This window comes from Scyliorhinus torazame, chromosome 4 (genome assembly GCF_047496885.1).
Source record: "Scyliorhinus torazame isolate Kashiwa2021f chromosome 4, sScyTor2.1, whole genome shotgun sequence".
NCBI classification, from domain to species: Eukaryota; Metazoa; Chordata; class Chondrichthyes; order Carcharhiniformes; family Scyliorhinidae; genus Scyliorhinus; species Scyliorhinus torazame.
This window is the reverse complement of record NC_092710.1, coordinates 17,800,035-17,823,951: the sequence shown is the minus strand read 5'-3', so window position 1 is coordinate 17,823,951 and position 23,917 is coordinate 17,800,035. Positions and strand designations below refer to the sequence as shown.

General features: G+C 50.0%; 1 protein-coding gene across 1 annotated transcript in view; it reads right to left on the bottom strand.

Annotated features, from left to right (window-relative positions):
- Positions 1-3,654: 3,654 nt before the first annotated feature.
- The window catches only part of LOC140410139 (serine protease FAM111A-like), a 79,946-nt gene continuing 59,683 nt past the window's right edge, over positions 3,655-23,917 (bottom strand). Inside the window, exon 3 of the mRNA XM_072498092.1 lies at positions 3,655-10,080. Within this exon, the coding sequence (XP_072354193.1) occupies positions 8,335-10,080 (1,746 nt within the window). The 3' untranslated portion in view covers positions 3,655-8,334. The remainder of the gene's footprint in view (positions 10,081-23,917) is intronic.

The window sequence follows — 23,917 nt, the reverse complement described above, 5'->3', positions numbered from 1 at the left end:
TTCTGTCATTCTCTTGCAACATTCCGCTCCATCAAATGGAAAAGTGGGAAAACGAGGCGTGCGGCTCAGAGCCGAGCGTCTCCCGGTGGGGCTACGCGTGCGAGGGGGGGGGGGGCAGGTCTGGTGATGACGCCTCCAGGAATACGCCAGATCGCGCAGTTGGCAGACCCAGCGGACCGGGGAGGCACATTGAGCCGCGGCTCTCGAAGCGGAATTGGGCAAGCAGCTGAAGAGGAAACAATTTGCAGTCGCTTTCGTGGCGAGCCAGCAAAGACTCGACGGGCTGAATGGCCTCCTTCTGCACCGTCAGCCTCCCGCAAACCTGTTCCGCGCCCGAGTTGGGCAGTCGAGTATTTGGAAGCAGTTTTCGGGCAGCTTATTCAGGAGCAGCAATTTGATTTTAAGTCGTTTAGATCAAATACGTTGAAAAGAGCATGTCCTGTCGTCAGGGCTCCAATCGTGCTGGAATGGTCAGGAGCCTCAAGGAATCAGCATCAGTGTCCCAGTGGCCAAAGAAAGCCACGTGGGAGACTTTAAAAGAATATTTCATGTTGACGCCCTCAAGCCCGATGCACTGACCTGGAAATGTAGTCTCCCTATCCCTGCATTGCGGAGAGAGTGTGCAACTAGGTGGTGACATGGCCTGGGAGAGGGAACTTCAACACTGAGGGCCCTGGGGCGAGGCTAGCCCGGGCTCAGTGCTGGCTGTCGAGTTTCTTTTTAAATTTTTCCAATTAAGGGGCAATTTAATCTGGCCAATCAACCTCCCCTGGGTTGTGGGGGTTGTCTTGATATGCTCTCGGCGTAGCAAAAACGGCTTCCTTGTGGTGCACTTGACAAAGGAAGGTTCAGACGTGGAGGTAACTTCAACACGTTTATTAAACTATTTACACTTCTATTTGGGTTCGCCACTACTGTTAATCCTTCTAAAGCTACTCAGACTGACTAACCAGTTGCTGCAATCCACGTGTTGGGTGTAATATTGAATCAACCCTGTGTCTCTACTCACTGACTGTCTCCACTGGAAAGAGGAAGACATGTGTGTGGTGTCCTTTATATATGGGTTGGTGTAATGCCCCCCTGTGGTCGTGTCACCTCTGTGTGTATTGTGACTGCCCATTGGTCGTGTCCTATCTCACTGTTCTATTGGTTGAGTGTCTGTGTGTCATGTCTCTAGTGCTCCCTCTAGTGTCTAGCTAGTCTACATGTATTTACATTAACCCCTTGTGTCTTTACAGTGATGCATGTCACCACAGGGGTGAGAACCGCGCAGACAGGGGGGAGCATGCGCAAACTCCCCATGGACAGTGACCCGGGGCCAGGATCGAACCCGGGTCCGTGGCGCTCTGAGGAAGCAGTGCTAACCACTGTGCCGCCGGAAGCAGAGTTTCTCGTCCACACTGAGCACGCCGAAAAGCCCGATTCAGCAAGAGTTGAGTTCCGTGGAGTTCCAATATATTTGAAGTCGATCTCGGTGAGTGTCGGGTCTGTTTTCCTGAACCGCCACAGTGCTTCTGACTGCTAGCCTGCCGCATTCTTCTGATTTAGTGTTTTCAAAAGCCCACCAGAAAACCGCAAAGGTGCCCAAAGGTGCCAAAGCAACCGGAAGTGTTCATGGATGACAAAGAGTAAGTCAGCTCCCTGGAAGAGGGTTTTTAAGGATGATGAAGGGCGTTTGGGGGAGAGGGTGTGGGGAGGTTTGAGGGCTTAGCTGGGGAGGGTGTAGGAGGGGGAGTCGAGGATAAAGAATGGAGATTGGAGGGGTTTAGAGGTTGGGTTGGGGGCGTTGCGGGAACTTTGGTGATGAGAAGGTTGGGGCAGGTTGTGAGAAAGTCGGAGTTCGTTTTTGAGGGTGGTCGGAGGGAGATTGGAGGGGGGCTTGGGGAGGTTAGTTGAGGTGTGGAAGAAGGTTGGTTGAGGGTCTGGGGATTGGTTGAGGGGGGGGGGGATTGGGGAGGTTAGAGGGGGTTTAAGTGCCATTAGATGGGGAGATTGGAATGGGGGTATTGGGGAAGTTGGGGGTGTTATTCTGGGATGGATAATATGAACTTGCCTTTCTCATTCATAACTTGTGAACAGGATATAACAGGATAATGATTGCAGTTCTGTTTAATTTATTGCTAATGAAAGCTTATTGTGAGCAGACTTTGTGGGGTGACATGGGTAGGACAAGAATCCAGAATACTCTCAGGATGAATCAGTAACCTGTTTTACACTGCACGATTCTCAATATTCTTTTCCATCGACTTCAGTCTTACCCCTTCATCTAATTACCTGTTAACCTACTCTGTCTCAATGCTTTTATGAGTTGATGAGGTATTGAAACATTTTGATTAAATTGTGTTGAATCGTAGATATTGAAAATATATTTCAGTGGGAAGCAGTAATCGGTCTCTTTAGACTTATTGATCGAGAAAACACACTTACAACTGTGAACCATTTTATCTAAGTCCTCTAGCTTTGCAAAAGTTGTGTTGCACAGACACACCCGAGGGCTCCAACGCTTCTCACTGCCAGTGAAAACCTTTGTTCTTCAATCATTCTACTCTGTTACTCAGGAGTCATTTGACCATTCTACCATGTGAGATTACTGGTGAAAGAGAATCCACTTACACCCCTTCTATGAAATCATTATATTGGAGAATATTGTGCACCCCAGCAGGACAAAGTCTTCCACAGAATTGGAAAGATCCTGTCCAATTTATCTGAGTTCCAGGTATTGAATGTTTCCCCAAATTTATGAATTTACTGTTACCATGCAATGTTCTGAACATGTCAATGAGGGCCGAGGCAGTCACTAAAATCAGTGTTATTGCCTACACAGTGTTACAAATAGCTAAATGAGATATTTTCCTGTCAAATTAACAATATTGCATGGTGCTGGTCAATTAAAATTTGTACTCAGGTTTGTTTAATGGTCACAGTGGGAACACCTATGGGGCACACGCAAGCTAACACAGTATTATATTTTATACCGGAAAAGTATATCTAGGCTGCTCTTTTTATTAATGACCCGTGTCGCATATATATTTTATTGGACGATATTTGTAAATGGATGACAACAATGGGCTTTATCATTTAACTAGGAACTTGCTGTGATTGGTAAATTGATTGGTGAATCTTGAAAGCGGGGGAAAATACATGGGGGAGGGTTAAAGCGGGGTGTGTGGTCGATGTGAGACACAAGGGACCCAGAAACAGGAGAAACACTGCGGGCCATGCTGGAATTGAACTCCATAGAGGAGAGCAGGTTAACAGATTTAATAGATGGCTTTAAAAAAATGAAGGGGTTTTGAGAGAGCAAAATTGTCACTTTCTGATCTACTCTAAGGTACGTCTGTAAAAAAGGAACACAAGATTACCATGACCCATGGTCACATTCTGGTGCCAGCACTGTGGGATGTGTTGTCTTCCAGATAAGGCCAAGACCGTGCCTTCCATCTGAGGAAGGCGTAACCCCCATGGCTATTATTTTAAAGAGAGCAGGCTGTTCTACTCCGTGACCTGGGTCTGATACTTTTCCCCATTAATCAGCATCACTAAACATAGATTATCTAGTTATGTTCATATTGATGTTGTGGGAGCTTGCTGTGCGCAAATTTGCTGAAACATCCCTAATATATTGACTGCGAAGCACTGTGCAAGCACTTGACATTTTGTATGGCACGTTCTTTTATTCATTCAGAAAAGCTTTTATTAATACAAAGTGCAGACATGTGAACTAATTATCAAACTATCGGATTAAAAATGATCATGCAAAGCAATAGTAGCAAATTACAGATTTGATACAAAGCCAATCTCCCTCTACACTGTCCCCATCAAACACTCCCAGGACAGGTACAGCATGGGGTTAGATACAGAGTAAAGCTCCCTCTACACTGTCCCCATCAAACACTCCCAGGACAGGTACAGCACGGGGTTAGATACAGAGTAAAGCTCCCTCTACACTGTCCCCATCAAACACTCCCAGGGCAGGAACAGCACGGGGTTAGATACAGAGTAAAGCCCTCTCTACACTGTCCCCATCAAACACTCCCAGGACAGGTACAGCATGGGGTTAGATACAGAGTAAAGCTCCCTCTACACTGTCCCCATCAAACACTCCCAGGACAGGTACAGCACGGGGTTAGATACAGAGTAAAGCCCTCTCTACACTGTCCCTATCAAACACTCCCAGGACAGGTACAGCACGGGGTTAGATACAGAGTAAAGCTCCCTCTACACTGTCACCATCAAACACTCCCAGGACAGGTACAGCACGGGGTTAGATACAGAGTAAAGCCCTCTCTACACTGTCCCCATCAAACACTCCCAGGACAGGTACAGCACGGGGTTAGATACAGAGTAAAGCTCCCGCTACACTGTCCCCATCAAACACTCCCAGGACAGGTACCGCACGGGGTTAGATACAGAGTAAAGCTCCCTCTACACTGTCCCCATCAAACACTCCCAGGACAGGTACAGCACGGGGTTAGATACAGAGTAAAGCTCCCGCTACACTGTCCCCATCAAACACTCCCAGGACAGGTACAGCACGGGGTTAGATACAGAGTAAAGCCCTCTCTACACTGTCCCCATCAAACACTCCCAGGACAGGTACAGCACGGGGTTAGATACAGAGTAAAGCCCTCTCTACACTGTCCCCATCAAACACTCCCAGGACAGGTATAGCACGGGGTTAGATACAGAGTAAAGCTCCCGCTACACTGTCCCCATCAAACACTCCCAGGACAGGTATAGCACGGGGTTAGATACAGAGTAAAGCCCTCTCTACACTGTCCCCATCAAACACTCCCAGGACAGGTATAGCACGGGGTTAGATACAGAGTAAAGCTCCCGCTACACTGTCCCATCAAACACTCCCAGGACAGGTACAGCACGGGGTTAGATACAGAGTAAAGCCCTCTCTACACTGTCCCCATCAAACATTCCCAGGACAGGTACAGCACGGGGTTAGATACAGAGTAAAGCTCCCTCTGCACTGTCCACATCAAACATTCCCAGGACAGGTACAGCACGGGGTTAGATACAGAGTAAAGCTCCCTCTAAACTGCCCCCATCAAACACTCCCAGGACAGGTAGAGCACAGGGTTAGATACAGAGTAAAGCTCCTCTACACTGTTCCTCCCTTCTTAAATGAGACAACAGTTCATGATTACCCACTCTTTTAATATTCTTTAAAAAATCTATAATATTTCAGTTCCTTAATTGTTATTTCACAAATTCTTCAAAACATTATATCCAGAACTAACAAGCAGGTTAGTTTTCCTCCCCCCATGAATTTGAGCGTCACTGGAAAGATCCGTATCTAATCTCCATCTCTTGAGAAGGTTGATGGTGAGGTGCCTTCTTCAACCGCTGCCATCCATGTGGTGTTGGTACAACCACAGTGCTGTGAGGGAATGAGTTCCAGGGACTTCACCCAGCCAAAGTGAAGGAACAGGCAACACGTTTTAAAGTTGCGGGGGGGGGGGGTGTTAGTTGGAGGTGGTGATGTTCCCGCAATATTGCTGCTCTTGTCCTTCTCGGGTGCAGGGGAGAGAGGGGCTGCTGAAACAACCTTGGCCAGTTTCTAAAGTGTGTCCATATTGTCAGAACTTTGTGTATTGAGTCCAGCGATGCAGGAGGCAGTGATCAAGTAGACGGCATCCGGGGCGGCGTTTGTTGTGGCTGTGTTCTTCCGACAAGTGTAGAATGTTCCATCACATCCCTGATTCGTGCCTTCCAGATGGTGAACAGGTTTTGAGCAGTCAGCCGATGAACCTCCCCTGTGGAATACCGCAATCTCTACTGTACTCTTGTGACCGCAGTGTTGATGTGGCAGACCCAGTCAAAGTCTGTTCCATGGCTGCCCCTGAGATATTGATGGGAGATGACGGGTTCATTGAAGATCACTGGGGGGGGGGGGGGGGGAGTGCTTAGCTTCCTTTAGCCGCGTGATCACAGAACAAAGAGTAGTGAGGCCGTGGAATGCCCCACCTGCTACAGTAGTGAACTCGCCAACATTGAGGGCATTTAAAAGTTTATTGGATAAACATATGGATGATAATGGCATAGTGTAGGTTAGATGGCTTTTGTTTCGGTGCAACATCGTGGGCCGAAGGGCCTGTACTGCGCTGTATTGTTCTATGTTCTATGTTCTATGTTCTATGTAGTATAAATGGTCATTCCCTTTGAAATTTTGTATTCCTGCATCTGTCCTGATGGGTGTAAAGTGAAAATCTTTGACAGTCTGTCTCTTTTTTCAGCAATACTGAAATCTAGACAGCTTGATGGCAGGTTTAATAAATGTGGAGGGACCAGAGAAGCTGAGATTATTCTCTGCAACAGGAAAAGCTAAGGAGGGATTTAATTGAGTCAATATATTTTGATCGGGTAAATAAGGGGAAAGCGTTGCCACTGGCAGGGAGACCAGGAAGCAGAAGGTACAGAGTTCAGATGATTGACAAATGAAGCAGAGTTGAGAAAGATTGACAGGACGATGGGGAATGTGGAGGGGAGCGGGGTTCATTGGATATTTGTTTCAAGGAGGTGTGGTGAGATGAGTGGTCTCTTTCTGTCAAATGAAATGAAATGAAAATCGCTTATTGTCACAAGTAGGCTTCAAATGAAGTTACTGTGAAAAGCCCCTAGTCGCCACATTCCGGCGGCTGTTCGGGGAGGCTGGTAGGGAATTGAACCGTGCTGCTGGCCTGCCTTGGTCTGCTTTCAAAGCCAGCGATTTAGCCCAGTGCGCTAAACGTGCAGAATGTATTGAGAGAGTAGTTAGTAAAGCATTTTCTTTTGCATTCTTTCTCAGGATGTGGATATTGCCGGCTCGGCCAGCATTTCAATTGCCCAACCCTAATTGCCCTCAGAAGGTGGTGGTGAGTTACATGCTTGAACTGCTACAGTCTGTGTGCTATGGCACACCCACAGTGCTGTTGGGGAGTGAGTTCCGAGGGTTTTGCCCCATCGACACTGAAGGAACAGAGGGATATTTCCAAGTCAGGATGGCGAGTGGCTTGAAGGGAAATCCCAGGTGGTGGGGTTCCCAGATATCTGCTGCCCTTGCCCTTCTAGCTGGTGGACGTCACCAGTTGCGAAGGTGCTGGCGAAGGGAGCTTGTTGAATTGCCACAGTAGATGATACACAGGGCTGCGATTGTGCATTGGTGGTGGCGAGACTGAATGTTCAAGGTAGTGGGTGAGGTGCAATCAAGCGGGGCTGCTTTGCCCTGGAGGGAGTCGAGTGTTGTTGGAGCTGCGCTCATCCAGGCAAGTAGAGGCTTATCCTTGACACTCCTGACTTGTGCCTTGTAGATGGTGGACAGGCTCAGAGGCATCCTAGCCTCTCACTTGCTCTCACCACATACTTATAATGGGTAGTCTAGTGCAACAGGACATACCCAGGGATGGTGATGAAGGTGTCTGGGCTATAAGGTATGATTTGGTACAAGTCCTTGGCTGTTAGTGAGCAGAACTTTTCGGGGTCACAAGGGGTGGTTGCGCCGGTGCCTAGGTCAATACCGGGTAGTCTGTCCAGTTTTATTCTTTTTCAACTTTTCTGCAGCTGTTTGATACAATCGAGAGGCCTTCCATAGGCCGGCCAGTTCAGAGCCAACCGCATTGCTGTGTGTCTGAAGTCAAATGTAGGCCAGGCCAGGTAAGTATGTCAGATTCCCTTCTCTAACGTACAGAAGTGAACCACGTGGGATTTTATACCAACCCGGTCGTTTCATGGGCACCATTACTCAGATTAACTTTTTGTTGCACATCTTTGGACTGTGGGAGGAAACCCACGCACACACGGGGAGGGCGTGCAGACTCCGCACAGACAGCGACTGTGATTCGATGGGCTGAATGGCCTACCGTTGAGCCATTATGATTCTATGTGGCCAAGCAATATCTTAAAGGAGTAATGAAATATGTCGAGAAACAGAAAGGAGCCGGGAAGAAATTGCAGAACTTAAAATCTGGGCACCTGGAAGCAAGCCCTCGAGTGGCGGAGTGACGGAAATCAGGAGCCGTGCAAGAGGCCAGAATTCGAGAAATGTAAAAATCCCGGGTTGGAGGTGGCTATCGAAAGGTTTACAATCACAGATAAGAGTTTTTTAACTGAATCGCTACGGCACCAGGAGTAGGTCAGTGAGCCCAAGGGGTAATAATGAGTGGGATTTGGTGTAAGTCAGCATACAAACTAGAATATTTTGTATGAGTTTACAGAGAGACGCAGGTAAGGGTGACCAACTAGGGTAACCTTGGAATAATTGAGTATGGAGGCAAAGGAGGCACCACTGTAACAAGGGTAGGAATTCAAAAACTGCCATTTTTAAGTTCGTTTGGTTGCATTCATTTACTCAGTATCCATTGGAACCCCCTGCTGGTCGTTGGCTGGGACGTTCTGCTTGTCCTGGGTTTCCTTCTGACTCGTGAAGAAAAATGACCTGTCAAATTCTCGATGATGTTTGTCCATGTGGGCTGCAATGGATGCAATGGCCAGACCAAATTCAATCACACTGTTCATCTTCGAGCCGATTTTATACATATATCCTCCAGCGTGCATTCCCACAAGTTGGCCAATGGAATCGAACACTGGAGAACCAGAGGCACCATGGAAGAAACAGGTGTTGTAGGTAATCCTGTCAGGACTTTTGATTTCCTGGAAAGAGTACTTAGTGAAAACCTGCACATAGTATCCAACGTTTCTCTGACCATGAGAGATGACAATGCAAGTGTCGGTGGATTTGCGAGCTCCATCAGGGTGACCTATAATGTAGACCACTCCATTACTGGGTGGGGGGTTTACAGTGGGTGACACAGCTGGTGGAAGTTGTGATCTCTGATCATCTCTTAGTCTCAGCACTGCATAGTCAAGATCTGAGCTGTACACTTTGAACCATGGCTTAACTTCATACCAGCCACCAGTAGGATTGTCCTCTTTGTAGGTGAAGGTCACCTGAGTAGATTTCGCTATTATGGCCTCCCACTCATTCTCAGGCGCCCCATCTCCAACGATCATCTTCACGACGTGATAACATGTCAGAATGCGGCCGCCACCGAGGTGGAAGCAAGAGGCAGCCCCTTTAATCCCGTTGTTATCCCATTTGATGAATCCAACTGCCCCACTCAATCGCACCAGCATCTCATGGACTGTAATGAGAACTCCATCACTTGTGACCTTCCCAAACTCTACCTTGAGCAGGTCCCAATTCTTTCCAATGCCTTTCTTCGTGCCTTTACGTTTTCCCAAACTTTGGTCAACCTGCTCGACCAGCTCACGGAGCAGATCGTTCCCTTCTCCTGGCACATTTTCCTCTGCCTGTTTCTCCTTGGGACTGGTATTGTCTGCCTTATTTCCTGCTTTGAATATTTTGCTGCTCAGTTTAAGTTCAAAGTGTTTATTGTAGAGCTTATTCACGGTGTGGGTGGACTGCCAAGATTTCTGCCCTTCCATCAGGTTCCATTGAAGCTTCTCAAGTTTAGGCAGGAACCTCCCATCCTTACACACAGCCTCCCGGATGGTCTCGCCTGCAAAGGCGTAAACACACAGATCATGTCCACTTCTTCTCAGAGACTCGCTCCTGATGATAGGTTTCGGTGCTGTGCCATAGTTGCCAGCTGATTTTCCAGTGCTCCTGATATAGAATGTAACACACTTTGTGCTTGATGAACTGTCAGCTCGATAGTACAACTCATTGTTTTCTCGAGAGAATATCACTTCAAAATGCGCGTTATCAGGAAGATATTTGCATGGCATTCCGAGATTAACAGAACCTTCAACTTCTTTTTTCCCAATGAAATCGAAAATCTTCCCCTCATTTTTCCCTTGCTCTTCCTTGAATGCCTCAGAAGACATCAGAACAGAATATAAATTATCATCCAGCTTCCCTCTTGCTACGTGCTGGGTGCAGCACTTTTGGAAGTTGAATGTGAACTCTTTCACGCTGTCCTCTTCACTGTGCTTTGTAACCTGGCCTGCCGGAGCAGCTTGCATTATCCTTGAACAATTTGAGCCAATCCTTACAGAGAGAGGTTCCCTTCTTTCAGTGCGAGGTTTTTTCCCCAGAGCTGGGGTTGGAGATATGTTTTCAGAGTCCACCTGGAGCGAGAACAATAGCAAAATTTTCTGGAAATATACAGGAACACAACAAAATCATTCAGCTCCTCGAACCTGTTAGACAGGAACAGGAGGCCATTCACCTCCCTCGAACCTGTTAGACAGGACAAGGAGGACATGCACCTCCCTCAAACCTGTTAGACAGGAACAGGAGGACATTCACCTCCCTCGAACCTGTTAGACAGGAACAGGAGGACATTCACCTCCCTCAAACCTGTTAGACAGGAACAGGAGGAGACCATTCACCTCCCTCGAACCTGTTAGACAGGAACAGGAGGACATTCACCTCCCTCGAACCTGTTAGACAGGAACAGGAGGACATTCACCTCCCTCGAACCTGTTAGACAGGAACAGGTGGAGACCATTCACCTCCCTTGAACCTGTTAGACAGGAACAGGAGGACATTCACCTCCCTCGAACCTGTTAGACAGGAACAGGAGGACATTCACCTCCCTCGAATCTGTTAGACAGGAACAGGAGGAGGACATTCACCTCCCTCGAACCTGTTAGACAGGAACTGGAGGACATTCACCTCCCTCGAACCGGTTAGACAGGAACAGGAGGACATTAACCTCCCTCAAACCTGTTAGACAGGAACAGGAGGCCATTAACCTCCCTCGAACCTGTTAGACAGGAACAGGAGGACATGCACCTCCCTCGAACCTGTTAGACAGGACAAGGAGGACATGCACCTCCCTCAAACCTGTTAGACAGGAACAGGAGGCCATTAACCTCCCTCAAACCTGTTAGACAGGAACAGGAGGCCATTCACCTCCCTCGAACCTGTTAGACAGGACAAGGAGGACATGCACCTCCCTCAAACCTGTTAGACAGGAACAGGAGGCCATTAACCTCCCTCGAACCTGTTAGACAGGAACAGGAGGACATTCACCTCCCTCAAACCTGTTAGACAGGAACAGGAGGACATTCACCTCCCTCGAACCTGTTAGACAGGAACAGGAGGACATTCACCTCCCTCGAACCTGTTAGACAGGAACAGGAGGACATTCACCTCCCTCGAACCTGTTAGACAGGAACAGGTGGAGACCATTCACCTCCCTTGAACCTGTTAGACAGGAACAGGAGGACATTCACCTCCCTCGAACCTGTTAGACAGGAACAGGAGGACATTCACCTCCCTCGAATCTGTTAGACAGGAACAGGAGGAGGACATTCACCTCCCTCGAACCTGTTAGACCGGAACTGGAGGACATTCACCTCCCTCGAACCGGTTAGACAGGAACAGGAGGACATTAACCTCCCTCAAACCTGTTAGACAGGAACAGGAGGCCATTAACCTCCCTCGAACCTGTTAGACAGGAACAGGAGGCCATTCACCTCCCTCGAACCTGTTAGACAGGATCAGGAGGACATTCACCTCCCTCGAACCTGTTAGACAGGAACAGGAGGCCATTCACCTCACTCGAACCTGTTAGACAGGAACAGCTGGACATTCACCTCCCTCGAACCTGTTAGACAGGAACAGGAGGACATTCACCTCCCTCGAACCTGTTAGACAGGAACAGGAGGACATTAACCTCCCTTGAACCTGTTAGACAGGAACAGGAAGAGGACATTCACCTCCCTCAAACCTGTCAGACAGGAACAGGAGGGCATTCACCTCCCTCGAACCTGTTAGACAGGAACAGGAAGACATTCACCTCCCTCAAACTTGTTAGACAGGAACAGGAGGACATTCACCTCCCTCAAACCTGTTAAACAGGAACAGGAGGCCATTCACCTCCCTCGAACCTGTTCGACAGGAACAGGAGGACATTCACCTCCCTCTAAACTGTGAGACAGGAACAGGAGGACATTCACCTCCCACGAACCTGTTAGACAGGAACAGGAGGACATTGACCTTCCTCGAACCTGTTAGACAAGAACAGGAGGACATTCCCCACCCTCGAACCTGTTAGACAGGAACAGGAGGACATTGACCTCCCTCGAACCTGTTAGACAGGAACAGGAGGCCATTCACCTTATTCGAACATGTTAGTGAGGAATAGGAGGACATTCACCTCCCTCGAACCTGTTAGACAGGAACAGGAGGCCATTCACCTCCCTCGAACCTGTTAGACAGGAACAGGAGGCCATTCACCTCCCTCGAACCTGTTAGACAGGAACAGGAGGACATTGACCTCCCTCGAACCTGTTAGACAGGAACAGGAGGCCATTCACCTTATTCGAACCTGTTAGACAGGAATAGGAGGACATTCACCTCCCTCGAACCTGTTAGACAGGAACAGGAGGCCATTCACCTCCCTCGAACCTGTTAGACAGGAACAGGAGGCCATTCACCTCCCTCGAACCTGTTAGACAGGAACAGGAGGCCATTCACCTTATTCGAACCTGTTAGACAGGAATAGGAGGACATTCACCTCCCTCGAACCTGTTAGACAGGAACAGGAGGACATTGACCTCCCTCGAACCTGTTAGACAGGAACAGGAGGCCATTCACCTTATTCGAACCTGTTATACAGGAACAGGAGGCCATTCACCTCCCTCGAACCTGTTAGACAGGAACAGGAGGCCATTCACCTCCCTCGATCCTGTTAGACAGGAATAGGAGGACATTCACCTCCCTCGAACCTGTGAGACAGGAACAGGAGGACATTCACCTTCCTCGAACCTGTTAGACAGGAACAGGGGGACATTCACCTGCCTCGAACCTGTTAGACAGGAACAGGAGGCCATTCACCTCCCTCGAACCTGTTAGACAGGAACAGGGGGACATTCACCTGCCTCGAACCTGTTAGACAGGAACAGAAGGGCATTCACCTCCCTCGAACCTGTTAGACAGGAATAGGAGGACATTCCCCTCCCTCGATCCTGTTAGACAGGAACAGGAGCCCATTCACCTCCTTCGCACCTGTTAGACAGGAACAGGGGGACATTCACCTCCCTCAAACCTGTTAGACAGGAACAGGAGGACATTCCCCTCCCTCGCACCTGTTGGACAGGCCCAGGAGGACATTCCCCTCCCTCGATCCTGTTCGACAGGAACAGGAGGACATTCACCTCCCTCGAGCCTGTTAGACAGGAACAGGAGGACGGTCACCTCCCTCAAACCTGTTAGACAGGAACAGGAGGACATTCCCCTCCCTCGCACCTGTTGGACAGGCCCAGGAGGACATTCCCCTCCCTCGATCCTGTTCGACAGGAACAGGAGGACATTCACCTCCCTCGAGCCTGTTAGACAGGATCAGGAGGATATTCACCTCCCTCGAACCTGTTAGACAGGAACAGGTGGACATTCACCTCCTTCAAACCTGTTAGACAGGAACTGGAGGACATTCACCTGCCTCGAACCTGTTAGACAGGAACTGGAGGACATTGTCCTCCCTCGAACCTGTTAGACAGGAACAGGATTACATTCACCTCCCTCGCACCTGTTAGACAGGAACAGGAGGACATTCACCTCCCTCAAACCTGTCAGTCAGGAACAGGAGGACATTCACCTTCCTCGAACTTGTAAGACAGGAATAGGAGGACATTCCCCTCCCTCGAACCTGTTAGATAGGAACAGGAGGACATTCACCTCCCTCGAACTTGTTAGACAGGAACAGGAGGACATTCACCTCCCTCAAACCTGTTATACAGGAACAGGAGGACATTAACCTCCCTCGCACCTGTTGGACAGGACCAGGAGGACATTCCCCTCCCTCGATCCTGTTAGACAGGAACAGGAGGACATTCACCTCCCTCGAACCTGTTAGACAGGAACAGGAGGACAGTCACCTCCCTCGAACCTGTTAGATAGGAACAGTAGGACATTCACCTCCATCGAACCTGTTAGACAGGAACAGGAGGCCATTTACCTCCCTCAAACCTGTTAGACAGGATCAGGGGGACATTCACCTCCCTCGTACCTGTTAGACAGGAACAGGAGGACATTCACCTCCCTCGAACCTATTAGACAGGAACAGGAAGACATTCACCTCCCTCGAACCTGTTAGACAGGAACAGGAGGACATTCACCTCCTTCGAACCTGTTAGACAGGAACAGAAGGCCATTCACCTCCATCGAACCTGTTAGCCAGGAACAGGAGGACATTCACCTCCCTCGAACCTGTTAGCCAGGAACAGGAGGACATTCAACTCCCTCGAACCTATTAGACAGGAACAGGAGGAGGACATTCACCTCTCCTTAACCTATTAGACAGGAACAGGAGGAGGACATTCACCTCCCTCTAACCTGTTCGACAGGAACCGGAGGACATTCACCTCCCTCGTACCTGTTAGACAGGAACAGGAGGAGGACATTTACTTCCCTCGAACCTGTTAGACAGGAACAGGAGGACATTCCCCTCCCTTCAACCTGTTAGACAGGAACAGGAGGACATTGACCTCCCTCGAACCTGTTAGACAGGAACAGGCGGACATTAACCTCACTCCAACCTGTTAGACAGGAACAGGAGGACATTCCCCTCCCTCGATCCAGTTAGACAGGAACAGGAGGCCATTCACCTTCCTCGAACCTGTTAGACAGGAACAGGAGGACATTCACCTCCCTCAAACCTGTTAGACAGGAACAGGAGGTCATTCACCTCCCTCGAACCTGTTAGACAGGAACAGTAGGACATTAACCTCCCTCAAATCTGTTAGACAGGAACAGGAGGACATTAACCTCACTCCAACCTGTTAGACAGGAACAGGAGGACATTCCCCTCCCTCGATCCGGTGAGACAGGAACAGGAGGCCATTCACCTTCCTCGAACCTGTTAGACAGGAACAGGAGGACATTCACCTCCCTCGAAGCTGTTAGACAGGAACAGGGGGACATTCACCTGCCTCGAACCTGTTAGACAGGAACAGGAGGACATTCACCTCCCTCGAACCTGTTAGACAGGAACAGGAGGACATTCACCTCCCTCGAACCTGTTAGACAGGAACAGAAGGACATTCACCTCCCTCAAACCTACTAGACAGGAACAGGAGGACATTCCCCTCCCTCGAACCTGTTAGACAGGAACAGGAGGACATTCCCCTCCCTTGAACCTGTTAGACAGGAACAGGAGGACATTGACCTCCCTCGATCCTGTTAGACAGGAAAAGGAGGACATTCCCCTCCCTCGATCCAGTTAGACAGGAACAGGAGGCCATTCACCTTCCTTGAACCTGTTAGAAAGGAACAGGAGGACATTCACCTCCCTCGAACCTGTTAGACAGGAACAGGAGGTCATTCACCTCCCTCGAACCTGTTAGACAGGAACAGTAGGACATTAACCTCCCTCAAATCTGTTAGACAGGAACAGGAGGACATTAACCTCACTCCAACTTGTTAGACAGGAACAGGAGGACATTCCCCTCACTCGATCCGGTTAGACAGGAACAGGAGGTCAATCACCTTCCTCGAACCTGTTAGACAGGAACAGGAGGACATTCACCTCCCTCGAACCTGTTAGACAGGAACAGGGGGACATTCACCTCCCTCGAACCTGTTAGACAGGAACAGGAGGCCATTCACCTCCCTCGAACCTGTTAGACAGGAACAGGAGGACATTCACCTCCCACGAAACTGTTAGACAGGAACAGGAGGCCATTCACCTCCCTCGAACCTGTTAGACAGGAACAGAAGGACATTCACCTCCCTCGAACCTGTTAGACAGGAACAGGAGGCCATTTACCTCCCTGAAAACAGTTAGACAGAAACAGGAGGCCGTTCACCTCCCTCGAACCTGTTAGACAGGAACAGGAGGACATTCACCTCCATCGAACCTGTTAGACAGGAACAGGAGGACATTCACCTCCCTCGAACCTGTTAGACAGGAACAGGAGGCCATTCACCTCCCTCGAACCTGTTAGACAGGATCAGGAGGACATTCACCTCCCTCGAACCTGTTAGACAGGAACAGGAGGCCATTCACCTCACTCGAACCTGTTAGACAGGAACAGCCGGACATTCACCTCCCTCGAACCTGTTAGACAGGAACAGGAGGACATTCACCTCCCTCGAACCTGTTAGACAGGAACAGGAGGACATTAACCTCCCTTGAACCTGTTAGACAGGAACAGGAAGAGGACATTCACCTCCCTCAAACCTGTCAGACAGGAACAGGAGGGCATTCACCTCCCTCGAACCTGTTAGACAGGAACAGGAAGACATTCACCTCCCTCAAACTTGTTAGACAGGAACAGGAGGACATTCACCTCCCTCAAACCTGTTAGACAGGAACAGGAGGCCATTCACCTCCCTCGAACCTGTTCGACAGGAACAGGAGGACATTCACCTCCCTCTAAACTGTGAGACAGGAACAGGAGGACATTCACCTCCCACGAACCTGTTAGACAGGAACAGGAGGACATTGACCTTCCTCGAACCTGTTAGACAAGAACAGGAGGACATTCCCCACCCTCGAACCTGTTAGACAGGAACAGGAGGACATTGACCTCCCTCGAACCTGTTAGACAGGAACAGGAGGCCATTCACCTTATTCAAACCTGTTAGACAGGAATAGGAGGACATTCACCTCCCTCGAACCTGTTAGACAGGAACAGGAGGCCATTCACCTCCCTCGAACCTGTTAGACAGGAACAGGAGGCCATTCACCTCCCTCGAACCTGTTAGACAGGAACAGGAGGACATTGACCTCCCTCGAACCTGTTAGACAGGAACAGGAGGCCATTCACCTTATTCGAACCTGTTAGACAGGAATAGGAGGACATTCACCTCCCTCGAACCTGTTAGACAGGAACAGGAGGCCATTCACCTCCCTCGAACCTGTTAGACAGGAACAGGAGGCCATTCACCTCCCTCGAACCTGTTAGACAGGAACAGGAGGCCATTCACCTTATTCGAACCTGTTAGACAGGAATAGGAGGACATTCACCTCCCTCGAACCTGTTAGACAGGAACAGGAGGACATTGACCTCCCTCGAACCTGTTAGACAGGAACAGGAGGCCATTCACCTTATTCGAACCTGTTAGACAGGAACAGGAGGCCATTCACCTCCCTCGAACCTGTTAGACAGGAACAGGAGGCCATTCACCTCCCTCGATCCTGTTAGACAGGAATAGGAGGACATTCACCTCCCTCGAACCAGTTAGACAGGAACAGGAGGACATTCACCTTCCTCGAACCTGTTAGACAGGAACAGGGGGACATTCACCTGCCTCGAACCTGTTAGACAGGAACAGGAGGCCATTCACCTCCCTCGAACCTGTTAGACAGGAACAGGGGGACATTCACCTGCCTCGAACCTGTTAGACAGGAACAGAAGGACATTCACCTCCCTCGAACCTGTTAGACAGGAATAGGAGGACATTCCCCTCCCTCGATCCTGTTAGACAGGAACAGGAGCCCATTCACCTCCTTCGCACCTGTTAGACAGGAACAGGGGGACATTCACCTCCCTCAAACCTGTTAGACAGGAACAGGAGGACATTCCCCTCCCTCGCACCTGTTGGACAGGCCCAGGAGGACATTCCCCTCCCTCGATCCTGTTCGACAGGAACAGGAGGACATTCACCTCCCTCGAGCCTGTTAGACAGGAACAGGAGGACGGTCACCTCCCTCAAACCTGTTAGACAGGAACAGGAGGACATTCCCCTCCCTCGCACCTGTTGGACAGGCCCAGGAGGACATTCCCCTCCCTCGATCCTGTTCGACAGGAACAGGAGGACATTCACCTCCCTCGAGCCTGTTAGACAGGATCAGGAGGATATTCACCTCCCTCGAACCTGTTAGACAGGAACAGGTGGACATTCACCTCATTCAAACCTGTTAGACAGGAACTGGAGGACATTCACCTGCCTCGAACCTGTTAGACAGGAACTGGAGGACATTGTCCTCCCTCGAACCTGTTAGACAGGAACAGGATTACATTCACCTCCCTCGAACCTGTTAGACAGGAACAGGAGGACATTCACCTCCCTCAAACCTGTCAGTCAGGAACAGGAGGACATTCACCTTCCTCGAACTTGTAAGACAGGAATAGGAGGACATTCCCCTCCCTCGAACCTGTTAGATAGGAACAGGAGGACATTCACCTCCCTCGAACTTGTTAGACAGGAACAGGAGGACATTCACCTCCCTCAAACCTGTTATACAGGAACAGGAGGACAATAACCTCCCTCGCACCTGTTGGACAGGACCAGGAGGACATTCCCCTCCCTCGATCCTGTTAGACAGGAACAGGAGGACATTCACCTCCCTCGAACCTGTTAGACAGGAACAGGAGGACAGTCACCTCCCTCGAACCTGTTAGATAGGAACAGTAGGACATTCACCTCCATCGAACCTGTTAGACAGGAACAGGAGGCCATTTACCTCCCTCAAACCTGTTAGACAGGATCAGGGGGACATTCACCTCCCTCGTACCTGTTAGACAGGAACAGGAGGACATTCACCTCCCTCGAACCTATTAGACAGGAACAGGAAGACATTCACCTCCCTCGAACCTGTTAGACAGGAACAGAAGGCCATTCACCTCCCTCGAACCTATTAGACAGGAACAGGAAGACATTCACCTCCCTCGAACCTGTTAGACAGGAACAGGAGGCCATTTACCTCCCTCAAACCTGTTAGACAGGATCAGGGGGACATTCACCTCCCTCGTACCTGTTAGACAGGAACAGGAGGACATTCACCTCCCTAAAACCTATTAGACAGGAACAGGAAGACATTCACCTCCCTCGAACCTGTTAGACAGGAACAGGAGGACATTCACCTCCTTCGAACCTGTTAGACAGGAACAGAAGGCCATTCACCTCCATCGAACCTGTTAGCCAGGAACAGGAGGACATTCACCTCCCTCGAACCTGTTAGCCAGGAACAGGAGGACATTCACCTCCCTCGAACCTATTAGACAGGAGCAGGAGGAGGACATTCACCTCTCCTTAACCTATTAGACAGGAACAGGAGGAGGACATTCACCTCCCTCGAACCTGTTCGACAGGAACAGGAGGACATTCACCTCCCTCGTACCTGTTAGACAGGAACAGGAGGAGGACATTCACCTCCCTCGAACCTGTTAGCCAGGAACAGGAGGACATTCACCTCCCTCGAACCTATTAGACAGGAGCAGGAGGAGGACATTCACCTCTCCTTAACCTATTAGACAGGAACAGGAGGAGGACATTCACCTCCCTCGAACCTGTTCGACAGGAACAGGAGGACATTCACCTCCCTCGTACCTGTTAGACAGGAACAGGAGGACATTCACCTCCCTCGTACCTGTTAGACAGGAACAGGAGGACATTCCCCTCCCTTCAACCTGTTAGACAGGAACAGGAGGACATTGACCTCCCTCAAACCTGTTAGACAGGAACAGGAGGACATTAACCTCACTCCAACCTGTTAGACAGGAACAGGAGGACATTCCCCTCCCTCGATCCAGTTAGACAGGAACAGGAGGCCATTCACCTTCCTCGAACCTGTTAGACAGGAACAGGAGGACATTCACCTCCCTCAAACCTGTTAGACAGGAACAGGAGGTCATTCACCTCCCTCGAACCTGTTAGACAGGAACAGTAGGACATTAACCTCCCTCAAATCTGTTAGACAGGAACAGGAGGACATTAACCTCACTCCAACCTGTTAGACAGGAACAGGAGGACATTCCCCTCCCTCGATCCGGTTAGACAGGAACAGGAGGCCATTCACCTTCCTCGAACCTGTTAGACAGGAACAGGAGGACATTCACCTCCCTCGAACCTGTTAGACAGGAACAGGGGGACATTCACCTGCCTCGAACATGTTAGACAGGAACAGGAGGACATTCACCTCCCTCGAACCTGTTAGACAGGAACAGGAGGACATTCACCTCCCTCGAACCTGTTAGACAGGAACAGAAGGACATTCACCTCCCTCAAACCTACTAGACAGGAACAGGAGGACATTCCCCTCCCTCGAACCTGTTAGACAGGAACAGGAGGACATTCCCCTCCCTTGAACCTGTTAGACAGGAACAGGAGGACATTGACCTCCCTCGAACCTGTTAGACAGGAAAAGGAGGACATTCCCCTCCCTCGATCCAGTTAGACAGGAACAGGAGGCCATTCACCTTCCTTGAACCTGTTAGAAAGGAACAGGAGGACATTCACCTCCCTCGAACCTGTTAGACAGGAACAGGAGGTCATTCACCTCCCTCGAACCTGTTAGACAGGAACAGTAGGACATTAACCTCCCTCAAATCTGTTAGACAGGAACAGGAGGACATTAACCTCACTCCAACTTGTTAGACAGGAACAGGAGGACATTCCCCTCACTCGATCCGGTTAGACAGGAACAGGAGGTCAATCACCTTCCTCGAACCTGTTAGACAGGAACAGGAGGACATTCACCTCCCTCGAACCTGTTAGACAGGAACAGGGGGACATTCACCGCCCTCGAACCTGTTAGACAGGAACAGGAGGCCATTCACCTCCCTCGAACCTGTTAGACAGGAACAGGAGGACATTCACCTCCCACGAAACTGTTAGACAGGAACAGGAGGCCATTCACCTCCCTCGAACCTGTTAGACAGGAACAGAAGGACATTCACCTCCCTCGAACCTGTTAGACAGGAACAGGAGGCCATTTACCTCCCTGAAAACAGTTAGACAGAAACAGGAGGCCGTTCACCTCCCTCGAACCTGTTAGACAGGAACAGGAGGACATTCACCTCCCTCGAACCTGTTAGACAGGAACAGGAGGAGGACATTCACCTCCCTCGAACCTGTTAGACAGGAACAGGAGGAGGACATTCACCTCCCTCGAACCTGTTAGACAGGAACAGGAGGGCATTCACCACCCTCGAACCTGTTAGAGAGGAACTGGAGGACATTCAACTCCCTCAAACCTGTTAGACAGGAACAGGAGGACATTAACCTCCCTCGAACGTGTTCGACAGGAACAGGAGGACATTCACCTCCCTCGAACCTGTTAGACAAGAACAGGAGGACATTCACCTCCCTCGAACCTGTTAGACAGGAACAGGAGGACATTCACCTCCCTCGTACCTGTTAGACAGGTTAAGTAGCATAATCACCTCCCTCGAACCTGTTAGTCAGGAACAGGAGGCCATTCACCTCCATCGAACCTGTTAGACAGGAACAGGAGGACATTCACCTCCCTCGTACCTGTTAGACAGCAACAGGAGGATATTCACCTCCCTCGAACCTGTTAGACAGTAACAGGAGGACATTAACCTCCCTCAAAACTGTTAGACAGGAACAGGAGGCCATTCACCTCCCTCGAACCTGTTAGACAGGAACAGGAGGACATTCACCTCCCTCGAACCTGTTAGACAGGAACAGGAGGACATTCACTTCCCTCGTACCTGTTAGACAGGAACAGGAGTATATTCACCTCCCTCGAACCTGTTAGTCAGGAACAGGAGGCCATTCACCTCCCTCGAACCTGTTAGACAGGAACAGGAGGACATTCACCTCCCTCGTACCTGTTAGACAGGAACAGGAGGATATTCACCTCCCTCGAACCTGTTAGACAGTAACAGGAGGACATTAACCTCCCTCAAAACTGTTAGACAGGAACAGGAGGCCATTCACCTCCCTCGAACCTGTTAGACAGGAACAGGAGGACATTCACCTCCCTCGAACCTGTTAGACAGAAACAGGAGGACATTCACCTCCCTCGTACCTGTTAGACAGGAACAGGAGTATATTCACCTCCCTCGAACCTGTTAGACAGGAACAGGATGCCATTCACCTCCCTCGTACCTGTTAGACAGGAACAGGAGGACATTGACCTCCCTCGAACCTGTTAGACAGGAACAGGAGGAATTTCACCTCCCTCCAACCTGTTAGAGAGGAACAGGAGGACATTCACCTCCCTCAAACCTGTTAGACAGGAAAAGGAGGACATTCCCCTCCCTGAAACCTGTTAGACAGGAACTGGAGGACATTCACCTCCCTCAAACCTGTTAGACAGGAGCAGGAGGACATTCACCTCCCTCGAACCTGTTAGACAGGAACAGGAAGACATTGACCTTCCTCGAACCAGTTAGACAGGAACAGGAGGAGGACATTCACTTCCCTCGAACCTGTTAGACAGGAACAGGAGGACATTGACCTTCCTCGAACCAGTTAGAAAGGAACAGGAAGACATTCACCTCCCTCAAACCTGTTAGACAGGAACAGGTGGACATTCACCTCCCTCTAAACTGTGAGACAGGAACAGGAGGACATTCACCTCCCACGAACCTGTTAGACAGGAACAGGAGGACATTGACCTTCCTCGAACCTGTTAGACAGGAACAGGAGGCCATTCACCTTATTCGAACCTGTTAGACAGGAATAGGAGGACATTCACCTCCCTCGAACCTGTTAGACAGGAATAGGGGAACATTCACCTCCCCTGAACCTGTTAGACAGGAACAGGAGGACATTCACCTCCCTCGAACCTGTTAGACAGGAACACGAGGACATTCCCCTCCCTCGAACCTGTCAGTCAGGAACAGGAGGACATTCACCTTCCTCGAAAATGTAAGACAGGAAGAGGAGGACATTCACCTCCCTCGACCCTATTAGACAGGAACAGGGGGACATACACCTCCCTCAAACCTGTTAGACAGGAACAGGAGGACATTCCCCTCCCTCGCACCTGTTGGACAGAAACTGGAGGACATTCCCCTCCCTCGATCCTGTTAGACAGGAACAGGAGGACATTCACCTCCCTCGATCCTGTTAGACAAGAACAGGAGGACAGTCACCTCCCTCGAACCTGTTAGACCGGATCAGGAGGATATTCACCTCCCTCGAATCTGTTAGACAGGAACAGGAGGACATTCACCTGCCTCGAACCTGTTAGACAGGAACTGGAGGACATTGTCCTCCCTCCAACCTGTTAGACAGGAACAGGAGGACATTCAACTCTCTCAAACCTGTTAGACAGGAACAGGAGGACATTAATCTCCCTCGCACCTGTAAGACAGGAATAGGAGGATATTCCCCTCCCTCGAACCTGTTTGATAGGAACAGGAGGACATTCACCTCCCTCAAACCTGTTAGACAGGAACAGGAGGACGTTCACCTCCCTCAAACCTGTTAGACAGGAACAGGAGGACATTAACCTCCCTCGAACCTGTTGGACAGGATCAGGAGGATATTCACCTCCCTCGAACCTGTTAGACAGGAACAGGAGGACATTCACCTCCCTCGAACCTGTTAGATAGGAACAGGAGGACATTCACCTCCATCGAACCTGTTAGACAGGAACAGGAGGCCATTCACCTCCCTCAAACCTGTTAGACAGGAACAGGAGGACTTTCACCTCCCTCGAACCTGTTAGACAGGAACAGGAAGACATTCACCTCCCTCAAATCTGTTGGACAGGAACAGGAGGACATTCACCTCCTTCGAACCTGTTAGACAGGAACAGGAGGCCATTCACCTCCAGCGAACCTGTTAGCCAGCAACAGGAGGGCATTCAGCTCCCTCGAACCTGTTAGACAGGAACAGGAGGACATTGACCTTCCTCGTACCTGTTAGAGAGGAACAGGAGGACATTCACCTCCCTCGAACCTGTTAGACAGGAACAGGAGGACATTCACCTCCCTCAAACCTGTTAGACAGGAATAGGAGGACATTCACCTCCCTCAAACCTCTTAGACAGGAACAGGAGGACATTCACTTCCCTCGAAACTGTTAGACAGGAACAGGAGGACATTGACCTCCCTCGAACCTTTTAGACAGGAACAGGAGGACATTAACCTCACTCCTACCTGATAGACAGGACCAGGAGGACATTCCCCTCCCTCGATCCAGTTAGACAGGAACAGGAGGCCGTTCACCTTCCTCGAACCTGAGACAGGAACAGGAGGACATTCACCTCCCTCGAACCTGTTAGACAGGAACAGGAGGACATTCACCTCC